Raw genomic sequence first — 23,650 nt, forward strand, 5'->3', positions numbered from 1 at the left:
TGGGGGAGGGGCCGGGTGGATGGACGCACTGATGGCTGTTGGTGGCCAGCCTTCTCATGTCTCTGGGAGCTCACCATCCTGGAGTTTTCAAGGCGCCTTCAGGAAGCGGGGTCTCAGAGTGCGAGGCCTAGGACACTGTGGTCCTAGGGCGCAGCAGGGAAGGAAATCACTTCCTGGCAGGCCTGTCTGCAGGGGTGCTCCACCAGCCTGGCTGCGGGAAGACAGCGAGCAAACACAAACCAGACACCCGTCTGATGCCAACAGCTGGGCAGGCGCCCACGCCTGCTTCCCTCCTGTCCCCACAAAGGGCTCTTGTGTCCCCCTGGCTGGGCCGGTGTCGCAGCTTTCTGGTACAGCGTCGTCTCAGCTGCCTGTGGCCCCCGTGGGCCGGCCAGGCAGGACTGGGGGGTGGGCATCGTGGACAGAGCTGTATCATCGCCCTGGTGGCTGCAGACGGTTTCCTCCCTGGAAGCTGAGGAGTGGCGAAGAGGTGAGGGTCCTGCAGAGGGGAGACCAGGACCACAGGCCCCCCACCCCCGTGCCTTCCCTGGGGCCGTGCTTGCCCCGTGGAAACCTCACATGTCCCTGTGCCCACAGACTGGCGATCACGCCCTGGAGGCTGCCAACTGGACGCCCACGTTTCTTCGAGGGTCCTGGTGAGGATGACACCCCACGGTCCTGGAGCTTCCAGTTCCAGAACAGTCATCCGTGTACCTCTTCAACTCCCCCGCCGCCTGAACACCCCAGACAGACCCGCCGCGCCGTGTTCTGAGCCCTGGTGTGCCTGGGAATCTCCGTGGACTTCAGCCCAGCCTCAGAAATGAGGCTGGAAAGGTCTGAGGAGAGGGTGGAGGGAAGGAACCTTCTAGAAGGAAGAGCCGACTGCAGAACACCCGGACAGAACGCAAGCTGGTGAGTCTTGTTTCCATCCCCCATGGGAGCTCCTCCCCCGGGGCTCTGGAAGCACTTCAGGCTGCAGGCTGGCCCCCGGGGCTCTCTGTCCTCACCTGGAAAAGGGGGACAGTGCTCACTTAGGGGACGCACCTGATGACAGGATCAGAGAGCCCCTGAGCTGTCAGTCGCCTGCAGCCTCTCTAGTGCAGCCTGCAGCGAGGGAACCTGAGCTGCGTCCCAGCCCTGACTAGGGGCTCCTGCCTGGCCTCTCAGAGCCCCTTCCTTGCTCTGGCCACTGCCAGACAAAGGGACACAGCGGGACGCTGGCTGTGTCCAGCACCAATTGGACACTGATTCTCAGACCAGCCTCACACACGCCTCCTCCAGACTTCCCATACACATCCCTTGTCATCTGGCGACAACACCCCTGGAGCTCCCTGGACACACACGCCTCCCTTACTCCCTGGCAGAACCAGAAGTTGAAATCTGCACTAGCTGGGCGCCTGTGCCCCACTGTCAGAGGGACCTGGGGCCAGTCACCAAGCCACTCTCTGCCTCAGTTTCCTTATCTGAAATGGGTGGAATCATCTGGCCCCTGGCTGGGCTCACAGAGATCACTCAAGGAACGAATCCTTGTGCATCAGCCCGTGGGGGCTGCCACACCCACAGCCTGGGGCTCAGAGAACAGACGTTTATCCTCTCCCAGCCCTGGAGGCTGGAAGTCCGAGATCCAGGTGTGGGCGGGTTGGTTCCTCCTGAGGCCTCTCTCCTTGGTGTGTAGACAGCCGTCCCCTCCCTGTGTCCTCACATGGTCGTCCCTCTGTGCGTGTCTGTGTCCTAATCCCCTCTCCTTACAAGGACACCAGTCAGACTGGATCAGGACCCACTCATACGACCTCATTTTACCTAAATCGCCTCTTTAACGTCCCCTCTCCAAGTACACTCATCCTGATGTCCTGGGGGTTAGGGCTTCAGCATATGGATTTGGGAGACACAATTCAGCCGTAACACCCTGTGTGGTCATTACTTCAGGGATGGACACAAAAGGCGAGGTGTGGTAGCACTGTGGCCGCAAAGGGAGTCCTGGGACTTCGAAGTCCCTCTTGCTGATCTCTCCTTTGGAGGCAGCCGAGGGCACTCCTTCCCTGCTGGCCTCAGTCCTTTACTCATTCATTAATTCATTTTTTCATTCATTCATTTTATTCATTTATTCAATTTTTAATTGAAGTCATTCATTCATTCATTTGTTCATCCATCCATATACCCACTCATCTTCTCACCCATCCACCCACCCACCCACCCTATCCACCCATCCATCTACCTATCCATGCACACATCCATCCATTCATCCACCCACCCAACCATCCTTCTATCCATGCACACATCCACCCATCCACCCACCCTATCCACCCATCCTATCCATCCACCCATCCATCCACCCTCCATCCATCCATCCACCCATGCCTCCCTCCAGTGCTTGCCTAGGACTCCTCTCTGTGGCCTTGTGCTGGGAACTGGAGACACACAGATGATTCAGACCTCGTCCCTGACCTCAGTGAGCTTCTCGACCGGTGGGAAGTGCTGTCCAGGGTCGTGGGGCTACTGCAGCCAACGTGGTGAAGGAGGAATGTCACGCAATTCCTTCTGTCACACAGATGACAGCTGGGCAGGGCAAGTGGTGGGCCACGCTGGCTCGGATGCCAGGTGGGAAGCACGTCTGCTGCCAACACTGCATTCACGTCCACACAGAGGCCATTGTCAGGGAAGTGGAGAAGCACCAAGGAAGGACACAGAGGGAGCTGGCTCAGGTACAGCGTCCCAGTGGCTATTCTGGGGTTGGGAAGCCATGTGAGCAGCCAGCAGTGGGCAGTGTCCCAAGAGGGAGTGAACTGTCCACGGGGCCCCAGGCCCTTGGTGACCGGGTGTCGAGGAGTGCTCACACAAGGACGAAGACTGCATGACCAGGGCTCCCCCGGGGGCAGGCTTTCTGTGCGGGCCCAGGATTGGCAGAGAAGGGCCAGCCTGGAGCCACATGAAGCTCCTCCTGTGGCCACTCTGGTCCCTGAAAGGACCTTCTGCAGAGGTGAGAGCGCTGGAGGCCAAGAGCAGAGCCACCCCAGGGCACAGGCAGGCAGGCGCTGGGACTGCACATGGTCATTCTCCATCTCAGCATCTTCACGAGGGCCACTGACCACCCCACATTCTTCCCAGAATCCAGGCCCATGACAGAGGCGGTGGTCCTCAGGCTCCGCATGCTCAGAACTTCCCTCGGTGCTGGAGGACGTGCAGCCCCAGGGGCCAGGTCAGTGGGCCAGGGGCCCCTCCGAGTGCCCGGACTGCATGACGTCAGCGCCTCTGACCCTGAAGGCAAGCGTCAGGCCTTTATAAAGTAGGAAACAACTTTGGGAAAGTGAAGAAATGTGCCCAAGGCCTCACAGCCAGTGACCGAGAGCCTGGAACCTGGGCCCAGCTCCAGAGCCGTCCTCTGTGGATGCTGCTACCAACCTCCTCAGGATGTCAGCACAGACATCTGGCCCGGGGCTTTTAAGGACGATGACGTAGGAAAAGTTTCCTAAAAATGCATTTTGTTTTCACAAGCTTTGCTCTGGAGCAAAGATGGAAAACTTCGAGAGATGTCAGGAAGTTTTGCACACGGAATTCACACACCTGGAGCAGACCCCGGGGACCACTCTCGGGTCTGCTCTGCGCCCCAGCATTCAGCTTGTGTAAGACGAAACGCACGTTTTCTCTCACAAAGCAAACAGCGCAGCACAGCGTGGGCCTCCCTGCCTGAGAGCTCGAACGATACGTGGGAGCCCAAGGAAAGGCTAGTGGAACTCCGCCCGAGCTCAGTGACAGGCCACCGTGGGACCAGATCCGCCTCCCTCCGGGTGTCATGGAGCAAGCTGAGCCACCCCCGGGGCAGCCAGCAGTCTCAGGCACTGGGAGCCCAGCTGAGGTCAGGCCCGTGTTTCAGTTGGAACAGGCGGGCTTCCTGGAAGCCAGTAGGAACCCAACTCTCACCGAGCCTCCCGGACCCCCGGACTCAGGAGCAAAGCCCTGGGCCGAGACAAACCCCCTGACATAGGTCTCAGTGACAGCCAGAGGCCAGAGCAGCTGGCAGCAAAGCAGAGGCTGCTGGGGGACAGCTGGGCAGTGCAGTGCCAGAGCTCCCGCACCCGAGGCCGAGCCGCCATGCCACCTGAGGAGTGTGGCTCCCCTGTGTGGACCAGGGGCTGCCCCCTGTGCTCTGCCGCAGGTGCCCGGGCCAAGCCTGGCACTGGGGCTCCGTGTGTGGGGCCCTCGGCCTAGCTCACCTGTCCTCAGCGATTAGAAAGCCGGTGGCTCATGCACCTGGAGGCCATCACCTGAGGTTCTGCGGCTTCTTGTTCTGTGTGGCAGCCACCGTGTCCCGGGCCGTCCCCACGGGTTGGCTGAGCCTCAGGCTCAGGTGGCAATGTGGCTGGAGCAGCACATAGCTCCTCAGCGGCCAGCACATTGTCCAGTGAAAGCGAGAGACCACCGTCCCAGCTGGTTCCTTAGACTCAACCCAACAGGACCCTCGAGCTGGGTCCCATCCCTGAGCCAGTGACTGGGGCAAAGGGACCAGATGAGCTGAGGAGCTCCAGCCACCATGGGCCCAGCCTTGGGGCAGAACTTGGACAAAACTAGGGTTCTGTTAGAGAGGACGAAGGGGCTCGGAAGCTGGGCAGGAAACCCACACAGCCCACCACATGAAGGGGGGTCTAAGACCATGTGACCTCTGGAGGACCCGTGCCTGGGGCCTGGCCGTGCTCTTCTGATGGGGCCCACCGTCGGGCAGGACACATTCCATGCGGAGTCTGGGGAACGTCCAGAATGGCCGTGTGGACCAAGTCAAGTAGAAAGGAGCCTTGTGATGAGGACGTGAGCCGTTGTCCTTGCACAGCAGGAGGGGTGACCGCTGCGTAGACACTGACTGCGTAAAAAATCCCTGCTGGGGGTAGCCCAAGGGTAGGACCCCCTTAAATCTCTCGGGGGGAATAAAAAATAGCAGAAAAGTGAATAGGGTTGGGCAGAGCTATTAGAAGCCCAAGAAAAGGGACAGTCCCCAAATGTCTGCCCTGCGTCAACAATACACCCATGAGGAAAGTGCCCACACCTCCACTGCCACCAGGATCCTTGGAGGTGATGTCGAAGGCCTCAATCCCGAGACATGTGCGGGCTCCTGAAGACAGCGATGGGGTGGCTGATTTTCCTTTTCTTTGTCCGCGTGGTTTGCATTTGTGTCCGTGTGAAGCAGCCCCAGGGTGAGGGGACGCTCGTTGCTCTCTTATTCCAGGGTCAGGCGGCTCCCCGCTCTGCAGGCATTGTCCTCAGTGGGTCAGAGGGTCCAGCCATCGGTGCACATTTGTCTTCCGCCTTGAGTCTGTCTGCCCATCTGTCCTTCACGAGGCATCAGGCTAACGAGAACCCCTGAGGGCCTTTCCTGAGCGCCGGGCCCAGACGGTGGTGCCGCCATCACGTGTACGGGGTCTGTCCCACAGACGCCACCAGTCAGGAAAGTTACAGGACTGGTCAAAGTTTTGGAAAGATAAGGGCAAAAGCATCACTATATCTGACATATAAGGAAAACCAAAGAGAATCAACAAAAGACTGTTATAATAAGGTTTTTAAAAGGTGACCCGTTACAAAATATACAAAAATGAGCTTTTTATTAAAAAACTTGAAAACATGGTCTTAAATGGGAAAACTACTTAAAGATATAAATTCTCCTGATATTAATCTATCAATTAGACAAAATTCCAGTTTCCAAAGAATCTTTCTTTAATCTGGGGATGGGAGAGTGCCCAGACTTGACAAGAATAATACCAAAGCTCATACATCTGAGAAGTGGCTTTTTTTTTTTGAGGAAGATTAGCCCTGAGCTAACATCTGCAGCCAATCCTCCTCTTTTTGCTGAGGAAGACTGGCCCTGAGCTAACATCTCTGTCTATCTTCCTCTACTGTATACATGGGACGCCTGCCACAGCATGGCTTGACAAGCAGTGCCATGTCTGCACCTGGGATCCAAACCAGCGATCGCCGGGCTGCCAAAGCAGAACGTGTGAACTTAACTGCTACGTCCGTCACCAGGCCAGCCCTGAGAAGTTTTTTGAAAAGATGAGAGATAAGGCTATATCTCCTCACTCCAAAAGATATTAAAAGTGTGAAAGCCTCAATAATGAAATCAACAGAAGCTGATGTGAGAAAAGCCAATAAAAGCGAAAAAGGCAGAGACAGACCTGAGAACACGCGACTGTGGCGTCTGATACAGGTGGGACTTCAGGTCAGCGTGTCAGTCAATGGGCTCACCATTTTAGATCCTGGCCTCAGGCCCACCTGGAAATAAACCCCCAGCCCACTGAATACTGTAACGTCCTCAAGGAAAACATAGGCAAACGTGAATCATCTGGGTTCGGGAGAGGACTCTCCCAGCCTGACCTCAAAGGCTGAAGCAGAAACGATCCTTAGTTTTTTGATTTATACATACATACAATTTTAAATTTTAAAAGTTTACACTAAATCAAAAAAATTAATTAAAAGGCAAATAATAAATGAGGAAAAATAATTTTCAATGCATGTCAAAGGTTTATGATGCTTAGTACACAAAAATATTTTTTAAATGAAAATATCTTAAAAACTAAATGCTCCATTAGACAAAGAACAAGAGCAGGCAGTTATCACAGGGGAACAATAGAAATCGCTATGAATACAGGGGAAGACACCATCAGCTCTCAGAAGGGAGCAAAGAAAAGCAAACCGACCAGGAGATGCTGGTTTATTTAACCCCTGGGACGGGAAGGGAACAGTGAGGACGAAGGGGCGTGGGAACAAAGCCGGTGGAGGAGACTGATGACCAGGTGCCAGGAGCTCGCGCCCGCCACGCCCAGGCTCTGCGCTGCGTGCTTTCCGGATGAGCCCATGTTAAGGCTCACAGCTGCCAGATTCTCCCCTTCATCCCACTTCATCAGCGGGGGACCCGCCCAGGCAACGTGGCCCACTCTGGGCTCTCATCCAACACGCTGGTGGGTCCACACCCGCCCCAGGGCCTCCGGCCTTATCAGCAGCCCCCACGTGAAATCCCGGCCCTCAGCAATTCGGCCTCCAGGAACTGACGCTCAGGCTCAGGCCCACATGCGAGGACGGACGGCTCAGAGCCACCTGGAGCACAGGCCCTCCCTCTCCACAGCCCTCAAGGGGAGGTTTGTTAACCCTGTACCCCACGCTGCCTGAACGGAGGTGCCCGTGACATGCCTTTAAGCGGGGACAAAAAGGCTGACAAGAGGATGACCCCCTTCCTGTTACAAAAACCCCCCACACACGGAGGAGGAAGGCATTCGAATGGGGCGTGCTACACTGTTACCAGCAGGTGGGATGGGACAGGCCACAGGGCCGCCGAGGGAAGGGCACAAGTCACTGTCACAACCGGGCAAACCCAGCAAGAGCCAGGATTACGGGGGACCCAGATCTCTGCCCCGTGGCCCTAAAGTAAATACCATGCAACCAGTGGTTGTTCCCAAGTGGATTATGAGTGATGTTTTCTTCTTTGAACCTTCCTATATTACTGCAATAGTACCAAACGCCTGTTGGTTTTATAACCAAAAAAAAAAAAACTGGTAGAAAGCAATGAGATTAAATTTTTAAAATCTATTCGAATTATTCAAGTTTTTACTGCACAGTGTTTTCAAATGCTTTATTTTTAAAACGGCCTTTAATGACCATCCACTCCTTAACCTCCTCGGCTCCTGCCGTCGGGACAGCCCTGCACCAGGCAGCCGGCGGCGGCGGGGAGGAGCCTGGTGGTGGATGAACGGTGGCAGGTGGCCAGGCCGGGCCTGGGGGGTGGCGCCCAGGCTGTGTGGCTCACTGATGACCCTCCTGGCCCTGCAAGTCGAGGAGCACGTCCCGCCTGCAGAACCTCGGGGTGAAGACGTCCCTAGTGGGTGGGCGCGGGAGTGCACACGGAGCAGTGGCAGCCGCGGGCACACCTCACACAGCTCCCTGATCACAGAGCCCAGCACGCCTGACACTTACAGACGACTGTGTTTATCTTCCTGGATGAACACACTCTCAACCTCGGACTTCTATGACCTGTTGGAAGAGCTGGTGGTTTCAGACCCAAAACTGGACAATAAACCAAGATCCCAAACGACAAAAGGCAAAATACGAAAACGCGAGATGCCCAGGTGAGGCTGTCACTCCTGAAATGGGGCCCGAGGCGGAGAGTGCAGCCGGACACCAGCGGCAGGAGGGTCAGAGGACCAGAGAGCCAGCTCCTCCCTGTTGAGAAGAGCTGCGGGGTGCGGGTGAAGCAGCGTCCACGAACACGCAGCCCGAGTGGCCTCCCGGGGATACACGACAGAAATTGGTGACCGCGGCCAGCAGGCTCTTGGGCTGGAACCCCAGGCAGAGGGGCTGGGCCTGGGGACCCCTGAGACCTGTGGGGAGTGAACCCCTCCTTCTGGCATCGACAGGCTCCTCTGCTCCACTATTGGAATCTGTGCTCAGAATCAGCCCATCTCAATTTCTAAGGGTCTGGAAAATTTTCTGTTGTTCCCATTCTCTCTGAAAGCAGGCAGAGAAGAGTATAATGGACAAAACACTCTTAAAAAATGTGAAGGGTTTATTTAAGACCCAAGGAAACCCCCCCAACCAGACAGACCTTAAATGAGGAAGGACTGTGCCCTAGGTAAAGCCGTGACACTGACATCAGCAAAGGCCCGTCTGTGCCCGGCTCTGAGAACGTGTGGGGCCAAGGACAGGCTGGCGCTTTGGGTCAGACCTGAGAGCCCAGTCCAGCTCTGCCACTTCCTGGCTATCCAGCCCAGGGCAGTGAATCAGCCCTCTGGGGTCAGTTTCCCCATCTGTAAAATGGGCCTGATGACACAGTTCCCCCCAGCCCCACACAGTTGTCTGAGGGGCCAATGATGGATAGAAAGTTCCAGCACGTAGTGCGTGCTCATGACAAATCGCCCCTCCTACCTGCTCTGATGCTCCTGGCAGCTCTGCAGGGGTGGGAGGTGGGGTGGGAGATGTGTCCCTTTTCCAGGCATGAAAACTGAGGCTTGAGAAGGAACCACCCACGTAATTTCCAGAGGTGGAAATCCAGCCTCCACAAACAGGTTCTTGCCCACGCCTTCCATGTGCTCAGAAATTCCCTGGGTTATTTTGAAAAATAAAGCTCCTCGTTTGTCCAGGACCAGTTTGCACTAGTGGGCACCTGGGTCACATCTGCCTGGTGGGCTCCAAGGCCACAGAGGTCGGGAGGCACGGGGGCCGCTGATGGCAAAAGTCTTGTGCCTTCCAGGACTGATCAGAGAGGCCAAGGAGCACAACGGGACAGCGGAGGGGAAACAGAGACAGTGCCAAGAGTCAGAACCACCTGCCAGCTGGCGTCCTGGGCTCGGAAACCCGCGTGGCCGGGGAGGCTCTTTGAGCTCCTCAGTCTGGTCTCCACGGATTGGACATATGCTCACAGACCTGGGCCGCACTGGGCGCACACACACACATGTGGGGAGTTTGCCAGGCAAACACCCCGTGGGGCCGTGCAGCCCTGGGTATTTACTGACGGCAAAACCACCCCATTCTACCAACTCAAGAAGCCACACGCTGGGGGTCAGGGTGTTAAGTTGTCTAGACGTTCAAGTCGTGATGCACTTTTAAATTTGGAAACATCTCCTTGATGGAAACTTCTAGTTCCACACAAGAAAGTAATAAAACTGATTTTCTCCTCCTTAAAAATCTTAAACTATGTCACTCAGATGGTCTTTGGTGCGACGAGGAAGATTATAACGAATTTAATTACACAGTAAAGGCAGGCTAGAGTCCACAGACTCACACCGGCGCCATTAAGTCTCAGTGAAGAAGAGCTTTGTAAAAAATCTCGGATGATGTTAAAAACAAAGTCCCTGATGAGGAGCAGTCAGCTTTATATTCGGTGAGTGAAACAGGACGTGCCCAGTCCTCATTGCCACAGTCGGCAGCCATCTAGGTTCCCTCTGTGCACAGCAAGTCACCACGGCCCCCAGCGAGCCCCGCACTTCCGCCCCGACGCCTCCTGGGGTGACTGGAGAGAGCCCAGCCCAGGACGGCCAGTCCCGACAGGACAAGGGCTGGTTGGAGGCAGCGGTGCGTGTTCAGAAAGCGGCAGCAATGTCCAGCGTCTCTTGGAACCAGAAAGTGAGGTCAATGTCTTGATTAGCATGATTAGATTAATGAGATTGAGCCTCGTGACTACAGCTTTGATTTCGAACTTCCTATGACGGGCTTGTTGGCAGAGAATTGCGGCCACCACGAGGCCCTCTCCAGCACTTTGCCTTCCTGAAGGACGGTGCCCCAGAGGTTTTTATAGAGCTGCAAAAGACACAGACACATAAATAATAAAACAGATTCCTCAGATGGCTGAGCGTGCAAATGCAACTCCCCTCATGAGCTTTTGTTAAAAACAGGAAATTCTCTTGTGTCGCTTTTTAGAGAAGTTTTAAGATGATTTAAATTTAATTTATATAAAGCTTTTTTCAGTAGAAAACAATTAGGAAAATGCAATTATAAAGCACCATAAAGCACATTCATGATGGAACACCCTACTCGTCCTTTTCTGCTTCTGAAGCATGGCCGCCGTGGGACCCTCCAAGCCTCCGTGTGCTCTTTCTCCTGGACTCTGTCCTCTTGCACCCACGAGGCTCTGGCTGGCACAGGGGAGGCACAGCCGGGCAGCAGAATGACGGCTCGTGGGCTGGCCTTGCCGTGTGGTCCCCTGGGCCACCACACCCGGCACACACTGTCCCTCCCCGTCGGCCTGCTCCCATGGGCCAGCCGTCCGCCTCCTCCAGGCCTGTCAAAGCGAACCTTCACCCAGGCGGCCTCGCTGGAGAACCGGGGAGAGCAGCTGTCATGGAGGAAGGCCACGAAAACCCTGCAGGCTGATGACCCATCTTCACCACTCTCGACAGTGGGCGCCAGGCTGGGAGGCGGTGACAGTCCCCCGGGCCGCGGAGGGGCCTGGGTTGTATCCGGCTGCTGTGGACCGATTTTACCTTTAAGGCCGCTCTCCCTGCACCTGCTAAGTGCACTGAGCAATTCCTCCTCCAACATCTGCTCTTGGCCCCAAAGAGACATGGACCCAGGCTTCTCCCCCACGGGTCATAAACCTGAGGTTACATTTCTCAACTGGGAGCGTGATGTCTCATGACTGTCTCAAATAACCTCCTCCAGCTGTGTTTGTTTGCCTATAATGAATCTCTTACTGAGTAGCACCTGGTAAAGACATCACTCCTTAAAACTGGGAGAAACGTGGGCTGTATAAACATCGCATCAGGCGAGGCCTCCCAGCTCCGTGAATCTAGTGCCAGCAGGGGCCCCATCTGAGGATGGCCTTCTTCCCTCCAGGTCACTCCCCGGCCGTGCGCCACACAGGGCTGCCTCTGCGGAGCAGGTGGGTCCAGCATTAGCCGCCCCGGCTCCCTCTGCACAGGCAGACCCTCGCTTGTGCTCCGAGGTCCTCTATCGACACCACTGCCAGGCCCTCCGGGATGGGCGCGTGCTGCTGCTTCCTGGAATGCCCACCTGCCCGGCTGCCTGCTGAACCCATGTCAGCAGAGGCTAGGCCCTCTCCCGTGGGCTTGGCATGTTCTCCGTGCTCCCAGGGGACCCTGGCCACAGCAGTGGACCAAGGTTCGCCTTCCTGTCTTCTCTCCACATGGCGGATGCCTGCCCAGATCCCGGCTCTGCCGCTCCCTGGCTGGGCAACCACGGGCACCCACCCAGCCTCCAGACGCTGCATTTTGCCCCAGCAAAGTGGGCATGGACACATCCACCCTGTGGGACTCAGTGAGGATGCCAAATGCTCAGCTGTGCAGGCAGAGGACAGCAGGCTCCGCACAGATGTCACTGTCCCTACTCCTGAACAATTCGACAGGGAACGCTTCCATCCTGCCCCCCAGCACCTGGGACCCCTGTCCAACCCCAGGTGTGTCTGGGCTGTGGGAGGCCAGGGTGCCTGCCCCCTCTCTGGGCAAGTTCACGATGGTTACCCTGAGGACAGAGGGAGGGCTCCTGTCCCCTTATGTCCAGTCTCCATTGAAGCAGAGCCTGGGTTGGCAGTGGTGCCTTGGCAGAAAGAACATGACCTTGGGGGTCAGAGTTTGCGGGGGGGGGGATATCTCCTGTTATGCTGCTCACAGCTGCGAGACCTCAGGCATGTGACTGCAGAAGTCTGAAATGCCACCTCCCCATGGTAACACAAGGACAATAACCTGTGGGTGGTGAGGTGCTGGGAGGCACACAGCAGACCCGTGAGCATCGTCCAGCACTGGCATCTCCACGTGGTGGTGAAAGTCGCCTAGGGGTGCCTGTGGGCTCAGTAACCAGTGCTGTGAGATCACACAGCAGGACAAAGTGGGGGCACTTTAGTGGAGGCCAGAGAAGACCTCTCTGAAGAGGATGTATTCTCCTTAGACCCAACCGAACGGAAGCACTCCAGGTAGCAGGAACAGCAGGTGCAAAGGCCCTGGGGTGGGAACAAGCCCAGCATGATAGAAGAACAGAGAAGAAGACTGTGAGGCTGGAGGCTGGAGTCCAGAGGACAGGAGGAGCATGGCATAAAATGACCTTGGAGAACCAGGCAGAGGGCAGGCCGTACACTGGGGGCACAGGAGGGGATGTGGGTGCTATTTCAGGTGTGGGGGATGTTGGTTGAGAGCTCAGTCAGAGGAGGAGCTTGACAAGATCTGCTTTTTAAGAAATCTTTCTGGAGCACCAGGGGCAAGAGAGGAGATCGAGAACCCGCCGGGAAGCGCAGGGACAGGGGTGAGCGGCCTGGTTGATGGGGTGGGAGCCAGACTGTACGACGGCACCAAGACCCAGGACTGGAAAGGGCCTGGGGCAGTGTGAGAAGAGGGAGACGGCTGCGGGGCCGCGCTTCGCACAGGCTTGTGCTGACCTTGGCTTCGCAGCCCCTGAGGGTGGCGTCACCACCCCGTTTCTTGGAGGAAGGCAGGCCGGGGGACGGCTAACTCGCCCACAACCACCCCAACTTCTTCGGGCCACTCCCTCCACTGCTGCTCAGAGCGTGACAACTTCCCTTGAGGAAGGCGCCAGGAGACCCCTGACCCATGTCACCCCCGCAGGTCTGCAATCACGGCCATCAGCTGCCAGAGCAGCCCCCGCTGGTGCCTGAGTGCACGGCGTCTCCCACTCCTGCCCAGCCATGGGAGGGGGCTGCTCCTTACCTCGCCGTCGGCTCTGCCAATCGGTGAGTCCAGGACAAAGTCAGGAGGGGCGATCACGTCCACCAGGGCAACCGCATCATCTTTCAGCTATTGGAAAACACAGTCCATACACTTGGCAACGCCCAGAGATCGCCATGGCGACCACTGCAGAACAGAGCTGCGGCCGTTTGTTGTTGGGCCTACTAGCAACGGTAACCCCAGCAGGCGCGCAAGGCTCCGTTACTAACGTGTTATCTTTTCCTGGCCTGGATCACAGATTCCCTGAGTGTGAGTTTGAATATTTTCACCATGCTGCTATTCACTCATGACTTCCAATGTTTTACTGTTTTTCAACAAGGTGGGGACTGCTCGTAAAAGTGACGACTCTGTGGCTCATTTACTGGCGACCGTCTTCAGAGACTCGTCTCTGAACCCTGACCTATCTGGGCAGTTGCTGTTCTAATGCAGGAAAATGCATCCAGAAGAAATGTGAGGGAGAAGGCATTTATGAGCACCTGGGAAGGTCCTGACACAAATGCCCTTTGGCTCACAGTGGTTTTATTACCCTCCTGTTCCATTAGACAAATTATTCTTCAATATGACAACTGGAATTTATATGAAAAGACTCCCAAGAATTTTCTTGGAATGCAAAAAAAAAAATTATTTCTTAAAACGATTGTGAAGCTCCGTGGCTTTGCCGAATAGAACACTGGAACGGGGCGACTCCAGTGACGCAGATTCAGAGCCATCGCTGGGCAGAGCGACAACCACAAGCACAGGAAATGGGCAGGTTTCACGGTCTGGGTGCTGCTCCCTAGCACACACGTTCACTTGTGCCACGGCGCCCCACCCTCTCTGTGCCGAGGTTGCAGATGAGCGAGCCCATCCACTTCAGAGGGAAATCATTAGCAGAGCAGCCGTCGGGACCAGGGGTCAGCAACCTTTAAAGTAAAGGGGAACAGTCCAGCTTTGTGGGCCATTGGGCCTGTCTCCCGGCTCACCTCTGCCAGGGCGGCTTGGACACACCCACAGACGATGCACAAGCGCACGGCTTGCCGACCAGGGCCTAGTGGATGAGTGGGCGCCCCTCCACCAGCTGCCTCAGGCCTCCCCGAGGGAGAAGACATCCTGGATCCTTGAGGTGGCGGGTGCAGACGAGGCGTGGGCCGCCTCCACCATGGCCGCCAGCCCCGTAGCACATGTGAGAGCCAGGGAGACCACTGTGCCTTTCTATACACAGCAGCTCACCACCACGGAGCGCACAAGGGAAGGCCTTCCTGTCAATGGTTCTACTTTAAGAAAAGTGATGTGCCGTGTGCCTGCACTGCAGGTACCGACACACCCTCCTCAGCAGCCTTGGAAGGAAGCCCGGGAAGTGGCTGGCACCAGCACAAAGACGCTGCTGCTGCTCCCTTGGCTCTGAGAGCACGGGAGGGGGAAGTGGCAGGCCAGGTGTCACTGCAGACATCTGACAAAACGCCGGCGGGCTCTGGGTCACTTCCCACCATCAAGAGAGTAGCAACCCGAGTAACAGCATTGTACTGCCCAATATGGTGGCCACTAGCAAGAGTGACTCTTTAAATTAATTAAAATCAAAGAAAATTAAAAATCCTGGGTCATATCAGCTACATTGCCACTGCCAATGGCCCCACGTGGCCAGTGGTGACTGTGTGGGGCAGGCTCCTTAGGTGACAAGAATGAGAAAAAGGTGGAGAAACTCAGAACATACCATCCCTGTAGGAAGTCCACCTGGACAGAGCGCCACCAGAACAGAGGCGTGGGCCATGGGACTTTTCTGGGCGACAGAGGTAAGTGAACACCACGAAATGAACTCAAACTGGAGGCGGAGTAACTCGAAACGCTCCGGAGAAGAACTGGTGTTGCTACGCTACGTGGGTCAGAGGGGCCGCATGTGGCCAGATGCTAAGACACTCCCCAAAAGCTGCTCGTCTCCTGACATTTCTGACATAACCACATTTTCTTCTAATTTTCCTGACTTTGCTACACGTTGACGGCACACGCATGCGTGGGCAGCCAAGGTCAGGGAAGGCCACCACGCGGGGGTTCCTGTAATGCGTATGTCAGATGGTAACACACGGTGGTCACCACTCACCTGGGAACACAGGTCCAAGATGGCCGTCTCGATCATTTTACCCGCTTGCTCCCCAGAAAAGTAGCCACCTGGAAGCAGAGCGTTGGTTACCCTGCTGTTGGGTACCCTAGGTCCCAAATCACCCAGGAAGCGCAGTCACCCCGGAACAGCTTTCCACATTAGCCTACTTTGTGTGAAAACGGCTCACAGCCACTGCCCGAGTCCGGCTGCACCCCTGCGCAGGAATGCACTGGCAGCCAGGGCTCTGATGTCCCTTTTCCCACCGGCTCTCTGAGCATGAACCAGGAGGTCACAGGCAGAAGCTGAGGATGCTGAGGCAGAGGGCCCGGGTGTGAGGAGGGCAAAGATCTGAGGGCTTGGGGGAGGTGGGTGGGCTGCAGGGGGCCCAGAAGGAGGGACCGGGGAGGCAGGTGGGCCATGGGGACCCACAAGGAGGGGCAGGGGAGGCAGGCGGGGCCGGGGGCACAGCAGGCTGGGTTCTGTCCAAAGGAGGAAATGGGGATTTTAGGCAGAAGGAAGCATGGATGGTGGCTCGGGATGCCCAGGAAGACTGTGGTGGGCGCCTGGGGCTAGGGGCCGGCTACGTGGGCGGGCCGCGGGGCTACCTCCTGGGGTTCTCCCTCCGCTGGCCCACTGGGGCTCTGCTGTGGCGTCTACCAGGCCCGAGGCCCCGACCCTGCACAGGGAGGATGTGTTTGCTGCACAGCCGGCTTTGGTTGATTTTCGTCAGTCGCTGAGAGTGGTCGTTTCTCAGAGAGGGCCATCTCCTGCCCACCCCCACCCCCCGCCGCGCCTGCCGCTGGCACACCCCTCACTCCTTTGTTAACTGTGCACTCTCATGGCCTCCTGGGCCAACACCAGCCCCCAGGGGAAACATGGGTTCTTGGGAGGGGGAGGGGCAAACCCCTCACTCTTCATGAAGCCCAGATAGAGTACAGGAGGTGAACAGACACACAGAGCATCTGTATTATTAACACGCCAGGGGGCGATCAGGAAAACGTGTCTAAAAAGGCTCCTTAGGTGACAAGAATGAGAAAAAGGTGGAGAAACTCAGGCTAACCACCTCCTCACCAGTCTTCCAGGAATCAGCCCAGGCATCACCTCCTCCAGGAAGCCCTCCTGGGCCCCCCATACGGGCATTCCTGGGGCCTCCCCAGCAGCCTGGGCTTGTGTCTGCTTGCCCCTGTGGGTGCCTTCCTGACAGTTCCACCCCTCATACTTTTCCCATCCTGGTGTCTGGGCTCCTTATCTGTGCACCGGCGGCGGGTGTGCTCAGTAAATCCTCGGGGAAGTCACGCCTCCCAGGAAAGCAGAGTCCTGGATAACGCAGAGGGTGCCTGATCCCTGGGGGGTTGGGGTGGGAAGGGTGGGGCAGCAGGTGCCCCAGGAGGCTCACCTCGGTAGAGCAGGGCGGTGTGCTGGCTCAGGGACCACAGGCCGTAGAGCGCGCTGAGCCGCCGGAGCACGGCCCGCAGCGGGGGCGGCACGCTGGGCTGGTGCGTGTGCTCGTGGAACCTCCGCACCACAGTGAGCTCCAGGAACGCCAGTGCCAAGGAGCGGCAGTAATACACCTGAAAGGACACACGGCCACCAGTGAGCGGGCAGCTGCGGCCCCTGCACAGCCACCGTTCATGGGGAATCATCGGGAGCAGAGACCCAGGCCCGCGTCCCAGAGGACAGGACACCAAGTGGAGCGGGGGGGACAGGGCAGGGCAGACAAACACTTCTGTGGAAAAGGCTGCACACGGACAGACCTGGACCTCGGGACACCCTGTGACCGCTCCTGGCTCAATCCCTGCCTGGAACACAGGGTGGCCCCAGCATCCTACATGCAAGGACACCTGTGCTTGCCCAGCGCCGGCCGGCCCTGCAGTGCGGGGCGTCCCCCAGGAGCCGGCTCCCTCAGGCACGAGATCTAGTAGTCTCTTTTGCACCTGGGGCCACAGAGAAGGTGGACTCAGCTGGCGGTGATTCCGGCTTCTCCAAGGGTAGGGCCACGCTCCTCTCCTCCCAAGTTTCTTAAACAGCGTTTCTGACCCGCTCACATATTATGTCCGATGGCTAACTAGAGGCCACAACATGAGGCCGGCCCGGCTGAGCTGCACGTGCAGAAGCAGCTCTGCTGCGGGCTTCGCGGGTGGAGGCAGGAGGCCACACACATCTTCTCGTCCCAACTCTTTAAACCAACATCCAAAACACCTGCTGATAATCATTAGCTTCACTTCCTAGCTTTTCTTTCCCCATCTCCAATTTATTACTTTACCAGAATTTTCAATTAGAAAAGTAACACAGGTATTGCCTGATTTGTTCTAATGAGCATGAGTTACTTTTGAAATTGAAGAAATAATCCAGCAAAGTGACGAGTGGGGCGAGGGGGAGAAAACCCGACACGGAAGCCCCTAGTCGAGTGCCTGGCGTGACGCTGCCCCAAACGTTAGCCAGAGCGCGGCTGCGGGGTGGAATGTGCACGGTGAGGCGAGACTGAGAGGGCCAGGCTCCGTCTGCAAGGCCTGCTGGGGACTCGCAGAGCAGACACCCGAGGCCCGGGGTCTCCCAGGGCCCCACCCAAGACCGCAAGCCCTCGGGAGAGAGCTCAGGAGAGGGGGCTTCCTTCCCCTGCCTCGGGCCAGGCTGGTCCGTCCCAAGACCCCGCTGGACCACCGCCTGCGAGAGGGTGCTCATCCTGCTGTCTTGCCTGCAGAGTGGCCCTGCCCTCTTCTGCTCTGGCATGCACTACGGCGTGCGTGCCCGTGGCTTTGGTGAATGAGGGCTGGGAGGTGGGGGCTCTGCTGGTTTCAGGCCCTCAGGCACCCACCCAAGGCCCTTGGGACCTCACAGGGAGGAAGCTGACGAAGTTGACGGTGCAAGTGGGCAGTGAGCGCTCCGGGGCCAGGCACGAGCTAAGAGGTCCCAGCGAAGCCCCTGATCCTCCTGGAACAATAGCAAGGGCGGAGACTCACCTGGCCCCAGCGCCTGCCCCTTAACCACTTCCCTAGGATGGTAGCACATTAGATCTCACCAACACCCCCAAACCTGCTCACACAATGAGGGCGCCCCTTCTCGTGGGTACCCTCATGAACCTGAGGCCAGGCTGATCCCAGCACAGGGGCCAGGCTCAGAACTGAATCCCAGCCCTGGGATCTCTCCACTGTACTCTCTTCCTCGCCACATAGGTTTTCTGGTTTTAAAAGCACAGTGTTTTAATCTTATTTTCTGGTGGAAGGGGCATGCTTCAATTTCAGTGATGACACAGGCCAGTGACAGGCCCGGAAAGGCAGTCCCACCTGTGACCTTGCCACCATCAAGAATGCAGCCTGGGGCCGGCCCGGTGGCACAGTGGTTAAATTTGCACATTCCGCTTCGGCGGCCCGGGATTCGCCGGTTCGGATCCTGGGTGCGGACATGGCACCACTTGGCATGCCATGCTGTGGTAGGTGTCCCACATATAGAGGAAGATGGTCACGGATGTTAGCTCAGGGCCAGTCTTCCTCAGCAAAAAGGGGAGGATTGGCAGATGTTAGCTCAAGGCTAATCTTCCTTAAAAAAAAAAAAAAATGCATCCTGAGTCCCCCTGAGCTGACACAGCAGCTCTCGGCCCGGGCCTTGGAGAGCCCGCCTCCGAAGCCACGCAGCTTCATGAGTGTGCAAGGATGGGCAAGTGACTTATGTCCTGGGCTGAGCTTCTGGGTCTGGGAAGAGGGAAGGTGATGGCGCCAACCTCCCAGGGTGCTGGGAGGAGGCTGAGACGGACTCTCACGTGGAGGGGCTCCTCGGCCGTGGCTGCTACCCTCCTGCCAGCTCAGTCCTGGGAACCGGACGTGCACGAAGCTGCCACGTGCTCTTCTGGGCAAGGTTCGATGAGACCATCAGTCACCTGGGGCACAGGCTCTGGGGCACCACTGCAGCCTTCCTGACCCGGTGTCTGAGGCTGCAGCAGGCACAAGGGCCCACGTCAACACCTGACCCAGGCTAACGGGACTAGAAAGGCTGGGTGGACAGCTTTCCCGGGCGATTGTCAGGCCACCCAACCATCGTGTGCGAATCTGAAATAATGGCCATAGAGCCCACAGGGTGAGGGCAGTCTGTGCTGGGCCTGGGCCATCATGTGGGCCCCAGGGAGCAGCCACGCTGGGCTGCGGGCAGGAGGAAGCTTGTCTGAGAAGAAACGTGGCACAGCAGAAAAGGCCCTGTGGCCTTTGAGATGCCAAGAGCCAGAGAGAATGGTTCCCCTTCCCATCGGCGTCCTGGCTCCAGACAAGAGGCCTGCCACACTTGACCTCAGGGGTTCTCAATTGGGCTAAGCCTGACCCCAGGGCACCTGGCACTGTCAGGAGACATTTGTGGTCGGCATAACTCGGGGTGCTGCTGAGCATCCTGCACCACGCAGGACAGGTCCCCAAGCTCATCCAGCCCATTTCCCGCACCCTCAGGCTCCTCCTTGAGTCTTGGATGGCCTGTCCTCGCGATCAACAAACGTGAGCAAGGCATTAACAAATGTGGCTGGTGGCCCCGAAGTGTCCTGCATGGTGCCCATTCTGGGGCCGTGGAGGGGTCAGAAATGCCTCAAGTGTGGTCCGCACTCCCTACAAAAGCTTCTCCACAGTTAACGTTTCAAACGGCTGGTCTCTAGTCACAAAAAGCTCCAGCCGCGAGTGCTCACGCATCTGCAGACAGGTCTGGCACCTGCCGCTCCTGCCAGGCCCACAGGGCAGGGATGGGGCGGGGAGGCTGCAGCCCGCTGCTCAGTCTCCGGGCGGTCTCAGCTGACCCTCGGAGTGTGCTGCTTAACTGTCCTCCATCAGGAGGCTCACCAGGAACCTCTTGGACTCAAGGCAGCTGAGCATCACATGTCACCTTACAGCAGTAAACCTTGGAATTAACGGCTGAAGGGAGAGCACACACAGAGCCAGGACCGGCCAGCCACCTCCCCACCCCCTGCCGGCTCCCCTCTCCACACTGGTCCCCATGCCAGACTCCCTTCTCTCGTGAACCCTGCTCCGGCTCCAGAAAGGGAATTCGGATCCAGGTATTAACTTCTAGTGTGCTCTAATTTCAGAGGATACTTGCATTTTAACAAGGAACAGACACTTTGGGCAAAAGAGAAACCCTGAATTGTCCAAGTTCAGACATCAGCTGTGTGGGACGGGGCAAAGTGCTGGGCCCTGGAGTCAGTGCATGGGTCCAATGCTGCCCTAAGGGGGCCGAGCCAGCTGGGCACCCCTCATGGCCTCCATTGCCTTATCCGTCAGAGATGACGGCATGAAACGGCACAGGGAAAGAGCCTAGTGCCGCTGAAGGGAGAAAAATCATTCTCATCTCACTTCTGCCGCACGGATCTCTGTACAGGGTCCTGGGGACCTCGGATGGGTTGGCTCCGGGGGTGGGAGCGGCGAGGCTGGAAGGTGGGGGTGGGGGAGACTCCACCACCTACCTTGTTATATTTTCTCACTTTGAACACGTGAGGGTGTTACCCAGCCAAGAAATGCAATAAACGCATCTTTTTTTTTAAGAACCTACTGTGTGCAGCTGACTAGCAGTAGGTAAAGAGTGAATGGCAGCTGTCATCAGCAGGAGCAAGCAGACAACCTCCCCGAAGGACATGGCAGTTCACACTCTCCGCCAGGTGTCTGGAGTGGCCGCTGTCCATCACACACAGTCCCTTAACCGCACGTCCCTGGCTCCTGGTTCACGGTTGGCGGCCACCGCGGCCACTGCCTGGGGCCAGAGGCTGGTTCCGGGCCGGCTGACGCTCAGTCTGCAGGAACTCGTTTCCTCCTGGGGACGCCCCGGCGGGTAAACGTTCCACGTCTGCCCAGGCTGCGCCGTCTTCTGGCTCTGTTCACAGCGTCTTTTGTTATTCAGAGAAGTGAACGTTATGCAGCCACAGCTGACGGTCCCTCTTCTTTTACAGCTTCTGAGTTTCCTGTCTGACTCAAGAAGGCTCGTCCCACGCTGAGGTTACACAAACATCCTCTGAAGCCCTCTTCTCACGCTCTGTGGCTGCTCCAGTCACCATCTGGGAAGGGACTGGCCTTCCTCAGGGAGAGCTTTGAGAGCTCCCGGCTGTCAGGACGACCCAGCGCGCACTCAAGATGCTCCGTGATCCAGACGGCTCTGGAAAATGAGGACCCCTCTCGAGTTGTGCCCTCCCCTTTCAGGCCTCACAGCCGCCTTCCTGTCCACCGTCATGCCGCTGCGTGTGGCTGCACCTCTGCTGACGCGTGCCGGTCAGCTCTGTGGCTCTCCCCAGGGACACTGGAGTCAGCCAGACCCAGAAGCTAGGCCGGGCCCGCTGCCCGCCATCCTTCTCTGCCACAAGACTCGCTGAAATGCCATCATGAGACTCTTTAACGAAGGTTTACAGGTGAATTATTTCTCTGTCACCCCTCAGGTTCCACTGTCTGACTGCACGTGCCAGGCGCAGGTGCAGCCGGCTGGCATGGGGGTGCTGACGGAGAGCTCGGACAAGGTCTGCAATGACCTCTGGGGCAGCTCCCGGGATTCAGACGTGGTGGGAGTGGGGGTCCTCTGCGCCCTCCTTCTCTTCACGGTCCTGGGCTGTAACTCAGGGGAGTAACCCTACTTCCATTTCAAGAATGACGACCTGACAAACTGAGAAAGCAGTGAGGCGGGACGAGCTAACCCGCGGCCATCAGTGTCCGAGTGGCCCAGCCTGCGGTGACTGCAGCCCATTCCAGAAGGGTCACTGTCACACCTCCTACTTTTGGTCACAGTGGCACCGAACCTGAAGGTTACTGACCTTGGCCATCTGCTTTTTTTTCAACATGGCAACTGAGCCAACATCTGTTGCCCATGTTCTTCCTTTTTCTCTTTTTCTCCCCAAAGCCCCCAGTACACAGTAGTATATCTAGTTGTAGGTTCTTCTGGTCATGCTCACTTCTTTTAAGCCCCAGGTTTGGTCTTGGTTGCTCAGCCTCAGCGGGAGCTGCTCCAGTTGCCCCTTGCTCCTCGTCTCCGGCCTGGGCAGGTGCATCCAGCAGGTCCCCCGAGGCACCGCCATTTCTGCCTCTGGCTGCGTCCGCCTGGGGGGTGAGCTGCCCCTCGCAGCACAAGGGGTGGGGCCAGGGCCTCCGAAGGGGACGACAGATGTGGATGCCGGGCCTCGGGGGACACAGAGCCTCGTTAAATGGCACCAGTTTTACATGCTTTCTGTGCTTCCTTCATCCATGGCCTCCCAAAGGACACCCATCACTACAGACACACGGGACAGACGGACACAGCGGAGCAGAGCCGGCAGAACGAGGGGTCCTAGGGCAGGCGTTTGGGCTGAGGATTCCCGGAACACAAGAGACAGCCCTGTCCCAGGGTGAGGACCAGTCCCGCGAGGCTCCCCGGGGAGGGCGGCAGTGACTCTGAAAACCAGACGTAGGGTTGGTGTTACCTCACATGAGTCACGGAGCCATGGCTCTGGTCGGGAGGGCCCTGGGCTGGTGTCTCCACCCACACTGGGTCTGAGGCTCCCACAACCCAAAGTCCCAACTCCGTTCGTCACAGCTCTGCAGATGGGCACCTGAACGTGATGCCCCAGGGGAGGCCCCGCCAGCCCGCCAGCAAACACAGGTGCACAGAGTTGGGGCAACATGCCCGCGGTCACAGGGCCGCCACTGCCGGGACAGTCACCTTCCTGAGGACACGGCAACACAGGAATCAGGAGCAAATAAGACAAAAACAATTTTTAAGACAAACCCATACCTGACAGTTGTTTCTTGCTTCAAAGTCGTTGCTTCCTGATCTTTTCTCCTGATTTAACTTTTGGTCACTCTCTCGGAGCAGGTAACAGACCAACCACTCATACGCTGCCAGGGGGACTTCAGAACGAGAGAAAACACAGAAAACAAAGTAACTACAGAGCATCTAACAGTTGTACTAAGCGGGGATGGACGCATCGCGAGCGCCAGGCGTGTATAGAGAAATCTCCATGATGAGCGTGTGAGGCGGGGCCAGTTTATAGACGTGGAAACCGAGGCACAGGGAGGGGGCTTCCCAAGACCCCCCACCGGGCGGTGGCCAGGCTGGCACAGGCACAGGCACAGGCGAGGCCGTCCAAGCTCCATGCCATTCTAGCGACCACGGGGGCTGCAGGTTCACGGAGCCACCTTCCGGTGAGCACCTTGCTTACGACGGCCACACGTTCTGCTGGTGCTCACGTGCTTAGTCTGCATGAAATGGGGGCGCATCCCCCAGTCACCAGGGATTTGCACAAACATCAGGACAACCTGCTGGTGGATGGCAGACAAGTGGCGAGAAGAGGGGGCGCCCATCCCCCTGGCCGGCCCAGCCCCGACCTCACTACTGCAGGGGGCTGCTGAGCGGGGCACCCCTCACTCCCTCTCACGCCTCTCTCCAGCGGCCTCGCTGCATGCCCATCCCTCCTAAGGAGCTCAGACGCAAT

At 57.5% G+C, this 23,650-nt stretch overlaps 1 protein-coding gene and 1 long non-coding RNA gene across 4 annotated transcripts in view; one reads left to right on the forward strand and one right to left on the reverse strand.

The window, feature by feature from the left end:
* The first annotated feature begins 24 nt into the window (after positions 1–24).
* On the forward strand, positions 25–5,867 carry LOC124237017 (uncharacterized). The gene is made up of 3 exons (XR_006887913.1): positions 25–490; positions 598–912; positions 2,550–5,867. It is a non-coding gene; the product is annotated as an uncharacterized LOC124237017 (long non-coding RNA).
* Positions 5,868–8,521: 2,654 nt separating this feature from the next.
* ACOX3 (acyl-CoA oxidase 3, pristanoyl) overlaps positions 8,522–23,650 on the reverse strand; it is a 52,668-nt gene continuing 37,539 nt past the window's right edge. For 2 of the 3 annotated variants that reach the window (XM_046656142.1, XM_046656140.1), the window contains exons 14-18: positions 22,951–23,066; positions 16,634–16,808; positions 15,238–15,305; positions 13,146–13,232; positions 8,522–10,269 (exon numbers count right to left, since the gene is read on the reverse strand). In XM_046656142.1, the coding sequence (XP_046512098.1) occupies positions 10,150–10,269; positions 13,146–13,232; positions 15,238–15,305; positions 16,634–16,808; positions 22,951–23,066 (566 nt within the window). In that variant the 3' untranslated portion in view covers positions 8,522–10,149. Of the gene's footprint in view, positions 10,270–13,145; positions 13,233–15,237; positions 15,306–16,633; positions 16,809–22,283; positions 22,611–22,950; positions 23,067–23,650 lie in introns of those variants that run through there. The other variant, XM_046656143.1, reaches the window with a different exon arrangement.

This window comes from Equus quagga, chromosome 3 (assembly GCF_021613505.1).
Source record: "Equus quagga isolate Etosha38 chromosome 3, UCLA_HA_Equagga_1.0, whole genome shotgun sequence".
NCBI lineage: Eukaryota > Metazoa > Chordata > Mammalia > Perissodactyla > Equidae > Equus > Equus quagga.